Source organism: Triticum urartu, chromosome 7A (assembly GCF_056163025.1).
Source record: "Triticum urartu cultivar PI428250 chromosome 7A, HENAU_Tu73, whole genome shotgun sequence".
Classification (NCBI taxonomy): domain Eukaryota; kingdom Viridiplantae; phylum Streptophyta; class Magnoliopsida; order Poales; family Poaceae; genus Triticum; species Triticum urartu.
Genome location: NC_141879.1, coordinates 522,507,109 through 522,514,546, shown reverse-complemented (window position 1 = coordinate 522,514,546; position 7,438 = coordinate 522,507,109). Strand labels below are relative to the sequence as shown.

The window sequence follows — 7,438 nt, the reverse complement described above, 5'->3', positions numbered from 1 at the left end:
ATTTAAACCCAATGCTTAACAATACAACAAAATAGATGAAAATATGATAAACAAAGAACATTACGTGATAAAAAGAGTACCAAACCAATGGTTTGCTTCACTAGTGCCTCGCATAACCTCATCAAGGGTGGAAGAAGAGCCAACACCTTCAAGACATCAAAAGAAAATTTTCATAAGAGAAGGCATAAACCTAAAGTGAAACATTATCATTAATACAAATCTAAAAACTTAACACTTCAACAAAGGGAAAAGCCCTTTGCGAGACCTATATGTTTGAAAGCCATACACAATATCATCATCATCATCATCATCATCAATACTTGCAAATACATCTTGCTCTATTTAGCAAACCGGTGAAAAAAATCTCTTCATCTTCTTTTTCTACAATATGAAATGAAATTGGGAATTACATCAATTTGAGTTCAACAATACCCTAAATATATGACTAGATGCATACACACATATTATTTCAATTAAATTTTAGTTTGAAGCAGTTTATACACTAATATGAATAAGACATGGTAGAAGACTACCAGTGGAAAGCATAGGGGGGAACAGAAAAAGCTTCAAAAAAATTAGAAACATACAAGGTGCGGCAGCGCCAGCTATCAGCGAAATAACTAGGGATGGCGCACCACGCCGGTGAACCAAGAAACAGGATAGGAGGGCGGCGACCGGGAGCAGGGGGAGTGACGGGGCGGATGCGACGCCACTGCGGACGGCGGCGCCGGGCGAGCGCTCGAGTCTGGATTCTGGAGATCGATGCGACTCGACAGCGGATGCATTTCCTCTTCTTTTTAGCAACAGCGCTGCGGTTCCTGTGCCTCGTGCGTAGGAGTCAGATCGTGGGATTTTTTTTTCTTTTTGAGAATTGTTAGATCGTGTGATGGTCTTCCCTCCTGTGCGTGCGTTCATTTGACGTAACACAGCCCATCAAAGCTTTGGGCTGCTCTCTTTCACTAGGTTGCACCCCGGGCCTACAGAAAATCCTATACAATAATAGCCTGTTACATTTTTCACACCCTGGGCCTGGGCCTTGCGTGCCTGGGGCCCAGCTCCGCCCCTGCTTTCATTTCCTCTTATTTGTGTTATGTGCTTGTTCATATCCGTTTGAAGACTTTGACTGAAGACTTTCTCTATTTCCTCAGTTCAATTTCTTCAGTCTGTTTGTCTTATCCTGTGTTATCCTGTGTTTACGCTTTCTGTACTTTGTGCTTATTTTCATTTATTCATGAAGACCATGTTCATGCTCTGTTATGTTTACTTCTGAGTACTTATTTCGCTGTAAGTAGTTCTTCACTCAGGAATTTCCTCATCCTAAACTTCCTCAGTGAAGAATTCATAAAAATCGCCCATTCACCCCCCTTTAGTCGATATAACGCACTTTCACTCTCCTATACGCAAGGCTTTGGTTGGATCCGAAATTAATCCTCTGTCTTGCCTTCCCTTTCTCCTTAGCAGATGCATGAAGCTTAGCTTTTGATAAAATGGCGACAAAGGGAAGGATATGAGTTCAACGACGACTTATGGCCTACACCACGACGTGTTTCCTGCCTGCTTCGAGTGCATGTAACCAATACTTCAGGTGGAACGCCACCACCGCCGGTACCCTCATTGGTAAGACCCTATATCGCCATTAGCTTTGTGGTTGGAGAAGCCTTTTAGGCGCCTTGCAAATGTACAAGAGCACACCATCTACTAGGGTTATGACCTAGGAGATTTTTAGACTTTAAAGGAGCTCCCATGTCGCGATTTGACGAATTTCAGTTCATCAAGCTAGCAAATCCAACAAATCGTGGTGAGAATCCTGCAAATCAAAGAAGCTAGTGGGTGACTGTCAATCTCAAGATTTACCGACTCAATCTCTTGAAGCTTATCATATGGATAGGAGTAAGATATACATTCGTGCGTTTACATACAGAGGTGAATATAGGTGCGTGTATGTGAGTGTGTGCATGTGCTGTATCTTTTAGAAAAAACTCCCAAATATCCCGGTTCTATTTTTCAAGCCGTTAAAAAGCAACCGTACGCAAATACACTCATTTTACTGGGGCTACACGCAAAACCTACCGCCGCCCCTCTTCCGCCTCCTACCGCAAGAAAAGCGACCGGAAGGAAAAGACGAACCGGAGAGGAACATCAGGTTTTAGCATCGCGATTTCCCTAGAAGCGTTGCGCGGAGAAATCTCGTCGGATTGTTCCCCGGATTCCAGCGCAAAGATGCCGCGCATTCCCATGATCAGATTCCCCAAGAGGCATCTCAAAGTCCCATCCCCACCAGGTGCCCTCTTTTCCCCTCCCCACCTTCGATTCATGTGGGATTGTAGGGTTAAAGTGTGCTGGTCTATGGTCTAGTATGCCGGAGATCTAATTCTTGTATCTTTTGGGTTGATTTCCTTGGCGCAGCGGCGCAGCCTGCAGATCAGCACGCGACCCTCATGTCCCGATTGGGTAAGCTCAATAATCTCGAATCTGCAACGGAACTAGGTTTTTCTTCTTGGATTTGGGTGAATTATCAGTGGTAATTTGTGGTCGGGCAACGTCATTAGTTATGCCTTTATGGAACGGTTGATTGATCTATCCAACATCGTTTTGCTTGCCTGAGATGTGATTTTGCTGCATAAATTAGGAGAGTCTCAATGTGATTTGGTTTCATGTAGCTTTTCAGAGTGTAAGCCAAATTGAAGCTATTCTTGTATTGATTCTTGTTCACATAAGATAGATGGAACTGGGATAGTAGGGGTGAGATGAGCTAGCAAGGAATTCGATGGAAAAGAGAAGGTTTTGTGGGTTATGATGAAATCAAGATGCATTTTCGTGATATATCTCTGTTTTGTAGTTGTTCATTTGACCAATAGTGTTATACCATTCAGATGTAGGGTTGATGCTAATAAATATTTATGGATGTTTTCAAGTTTTAAAGGGGATATTTGACATTAGTCATTTTAGTCACCGATTGAAGATCAACGCTTTCCTGGCCATGAATAAGCAGTAACTTCTATCTCACATTGTTTCCGTGGTTTGGATTGGATGTGTGAATGTGTTACACGATAACCATGTTTTTGGGAGTAGAGGACATGATGTCTTCTCTGACTTTTATGGCCTTGTCGTTGCCATGTTGTAGACTGTTACCACCAGTTGATGGATAGTTTCTTACTCTACTGTACATTTTACATTGAGATTGCAATTCAACCATCGGTTTTCTTAATACTGATCTGTCCTTTTTGTCAGCTGTAATCAGCAGCTAGCTGGTTACTGCTAGGATTTTTTTCGAGAAAGCTTTGTGTGTCACTGCATTAATCGAAAGAAAATGTTTCCTGTACAAGCTTTAGAGAAGGGAGAAGGCATGCCCCAACCAACACACAACACCAAAGCTAAGCCGGTAACACTGTAACAGGGACAACCAAGATTGGACCCCAGCCTTGATCTTCTCTAGCAGACACGAATATCTGAGCGCTTCCTGTCGAAGACACACATATTGCATTACTTCCAAATTAGCCAGTCAGTCAGAAGGATTAGTGACACCGTTCCTTTTCTCGTAGTGAATGAGCACAGCGTACGGTCTTCTGCCTAACTTGCTGGGAGAAGACATGATCCACAAGGAGATGGTACATCGTCTCTGGTGCGTAACCAGATAGAAAGCAGGCTAGGAAGCAGGCCTCGCTGCGCCAAGTGGTCGGCCATCCAGCAACAGACTAGACATGCCAGCCCAAGACTGCCAGTTTAGCTTCCATGAATTGGAGAGGACTGAGCCCTGGAACAATTACTCGTAGTAGGTGCATGCAGAGTACTTGCCGTCGGCAGTTTAATGCCATTGAAGCTCATTTCCATCAATGATAAGTTCGACCGCGCTCACTGTGCGCCAGTGGGACATAGTGAACCCAGCCATGGATGCCCAGAGCTCCTAAGATATCCGCGACCCAGAACCACCCAGCAAGCCCTTACGCAACAGTATGCACCGGTGCCTATGCTAAGCCGGCATCATTGTGCAGATCTGGGTGAAGGCTCGGTCACCTACATGGCCATCGGTCTATCTGCCCTCTCAAAATAGGTTGAGTGCCATCATCCGTGATCAAAGATGTGGATGAGCCTGATCAACTGCTGGATTTTGACTCCCATTCCCTTCTTAAAGATATTGTAGGAAGGAGTGTTGCTTGCATTTGGAAGTTGGAATGCAAGTGCACATAGCTGGTTGACTAGCTTGATCACCTATCTTCTCATTATCAACCTGATTTCAGGTTCTTCTTCATGAGAATACGCGGTGCATATCCTTTCATTGAAAAGAAGGAAAGATTTATATAGTTGTCACCTCTCTAATAGGGAAATAAATAGAAAAATAAAATTTCCTAGATACATACATACATACTGCCTACAAACTAACATATCCTCTTGGAACAGAACACCCTACAGTTTCGCACTTTCCATTTGTGACAGTGTTGCAATGACTTGGTTTCCGCATTCTATTTATGTACTGATTGTTGCCTGGCCTAGTAATACTGTACCTCTGAAGTAGGTGTTGCAGTGAGTTGCTTTCACATGCTATCTTGGCTTTTTGCTGCAACCACTGAACTGGTCATGCAGTTGTGTTTTATTTTGCCAAATAAAACAAACAAACCTGTGTATAAGAAGATATCACATCTGTCCAGAAAAGGTTTGATACTGGGGAGTACCATAAATTTGCTCCTCAGTTCGTCGGCCTTTGTCAATTTCCTCAGCTTGAGCATCTCTCTTTAAGTTTGACCCGAAGTTCATTGTCCACTGTGGTCATGCAGTTTTGTTTTGTTTTGCCAAATAAAACAAGCAAACCTGCGTATAGTAAGGTAGCACATCTGTCTAGAAAAGGTCATATTGGGAAGAACTGTAAATTTGTCCCTCAGTTGGTTGACCTTTGTCAATTTTCCTAAATTGAGCAGTCTCTTTAAGTTTGTCCTAAAGTCCATTGCACTGTGGTAATGCAGTTTTGTTTGGCGAGAAACAGAGAGACAGGCTTGTGAGTGAACAGAGGGAATGTGTTGGGTCAGGTTGTAAGTGCCGAGATTAAAAATTTCAGGGGAAAATAGGAGGTGGGGACAGCTGATAGTTATTTTCCAAAAAGCACCTCATGGCGAAGTTAGAAGAGGCCGCTTAACTTGGAGAAATTGGCACAGGTTGATCAAGTTTGGGGAAAATTTACATTTCTCCCATTGTGTATAACTCCCTCCAGTGGCAAAAGAATGGCATTCTGGATATCGGTGCTGTCCCCTAGCACCAACTTCTACTGCTAATTGTCTTATATTCATCCGTAATATTATGAAGTACTTTACTCATAATACATAGAAAGGGGTGTAAGTAAATTTTTTACAATTTGATTTTCAGGAGCTAAAGTAGAGGCACCATCTTCTGGAGAGAAAAAGAATTACCGGTTCAGATCAGATGTGCCTTCCGCACCTTCTCATAATGCTGTTGGAGGGCCAGCTTCACAGCTTCCCAAGCGCAAACCACTCTCTGAGGAAGAGATTGAAGCTATCATGGTAAGTTCTTTGTTTACAGATGCTGAAATACAAAGCAATATACATTGTATGGTTATGCTTAAGGTATTTGGCATGCTGTACCTAGAAACCAATTTTATCCAATCAAGGTTTTTGAGTCGCCGAGTCAAGCCAAGTCGCCGAGGCTGCGGCTAGTGACTTGCTGGCTTGAGTCAGCGACTTGGCTTGATTAGTCACCCCAAGTCGCCATGGCACAACAGTACATAGAGCAGCAGAGCACATAGATATACAGCAGCAGAAGAGCACATATACAACAGAGAAAATATACTACATCTAAGCAGAGCACATATAGAGCCCACCCTGCGCTCTCTTTCCTTCGGTCCTCCTCCTTCCCCAGTCCCCACATGATCACATATACAGCAGCAGCAAGCCACGCGAACCAGCGAGTCATGCGACTAATCGCCCCAAGTCGCCGGCGAGCCACGCGAGTCGCGCGACTTGCTCCCTGAGTCAAGTCGCCTGCGTGAGCCAGCCACGCCACGACGACTTGGCGATTAGTCGGCGACTCAAAAACAGAGTATCCAATGCTTATGTGTAATGTGGGCCCATGTTAAATTGTACATGAAATTTGCAGAATGACTGTGTAGTGTGGAGCCATGTTAAATTGTGCATGAAATTTGCAGAATGATTGTGTAGTGTACTACAGTACTAGTGTGGACACATGTGGTTGTTGGTTCAAGCCTAAAGATAGTGGCAAATGCTTGTCAATTACCCATGCATAATCAATCTTCATCGTTGTTCCTAATCTATTGCTGGTCTTTGTAGAGTAGTATTTTTTGTAGTACCTTTTTAACTAATTAGTATCACCTCTGTTCCAAATTTTAAGACGTTTTGGATAATTCAATATGGACTACATACGGACTGAAACGAGTGAACAAACACACTAAAATGCGTTATACATCCAATTCTGAAAAATGTTAGAACAGCTTATAATTCAGAACGGAGAGAGTAGACACTAGGCAGAACTTAGTAGACAGGACTCACAGGAGTAGATACCTACTCAGTTGTTTCTGTACTGTATGTCCATGGTGACCCACTACCTTTCATTCTCCTTCCATTTAGTTATACAGCTTGCCAATAACTTGCATGTAAAAAAGGCGACAAAGGTTGTTAAGTCCATCATTCCCCACCATAAGTCCACGGTATTGAACGAACGAATGCGCGTGGTTCATTGGCAGCTATTTGTTTTGCGTCATTATGAAGTACTCCCTCCGTAAAGAAATATAAGAGCGTTTGCTTATATATACTTTTCTTATCACTAACATGGGAACACTTATTTTCTCTGAGCAGCAAGGTGGTGTCTTCTGATATCGCTTCCCGCCAGCGGCACCTTTTTGTGGAGCACCAATAAGCCCTACGCCGCGCTGCATTCGTAACCGTTTTGCACAGAGCCATGTTGATATGGAACTCTTCTCTTTTGGTCCCCAGAACTCACCAACCGCCGCACCCCGTTTCCTGAATATTCCTTACATGTGACTTGACCGAAAGTGGTGAAGGCTGAACATGTGATGCATGGGTGGGTGCCCTGCCTTGCCGAAATATGTGATCATGGAATGATTTCGTGAACCTCCATAAGTTTTTTTGTTGTTGGTGGATGTTCTCTCTCTCTCTTTTCTTTCTCATGCGTGGTTCGAGTCGTTCTTGATGGCGTAGGTTACATTGTGCTGTGATTTTGGTTGTCTTTCCAACTGTTTTGGTCGTTGGAGCTTTCGCTGTCACACTGCCGTGCCATTATCTTACTCTTATCCAGCGGTTGGTCCACTAAACTCTGGTCTTTGCATGCACTTGACCCCTTCTTACGCCTGGTTTCGTCTGTTCCACGTGGCCAGAGTTTTCCAAATCACCCTTCATAAAAAGGGCGTCAACCTTGTGGACGATGTAATCCTTGTGGACCATGTGCTACATCCTTG

At 43.6% G+C, this 7,438-nt stretch overlaps 1 protein-coding gene across 1 annotated transcript; it reads left to right on the top strand.

Annotated features, from left to right (window-relative positions):
• Nucleotides 1-2,051: 2,051 nt before the first annotated feature.
• On the top strand, nucleotides 2,052-7,123 carry LOC125518584 (uncharacterized). Its single transcript, XM_048683396.2, has 4 exons — nucleotides 2,052-2,281; nucleotides 2,407-2,451; nucleotides 5,356-5,510; nucleotides 6,819-7,123. Exons 1-4 carry the CDS (start codon nucleotides 2,221-2,223, stop codon nucleotides 6,834-6,836), a joined length of 279 nt encoding a protein of 92 aa, XP_048539353.1. The 5' UTR covers nucleotides 2,052-2,220; the 3' UTR covers nucleotides 6,837-7,123.
• Nucleotides 7,124-7,438: the final 315 nt, after the last annotated feature.

Excerpts from the sequence above, each read along its gene's own strand:
- LOC125518584 (XM_048683396.2), top strand. The coding sequence starts at position 2,221 with ATGCCGCGCATTCCCATGATCAGATTCCCCAAGAGGCATCTCAAAGTC. Across the intron at positions 2,282-2,406 it reads CAAAGTCCCATCCCCACCAG|CGGCGCAGCCTGCAGATCAG; the intron begins GTGCCCTCTTTT and ends TCCTTGGCGCAG. Across the intron at positions 2,452-5,355 it reads GACCCTCATGTCCCGATTGG|GAGCTAAAGTAGAGGCACCA; the intron begins GTAAGCTCAATA and ends TTTGATTTTCAG.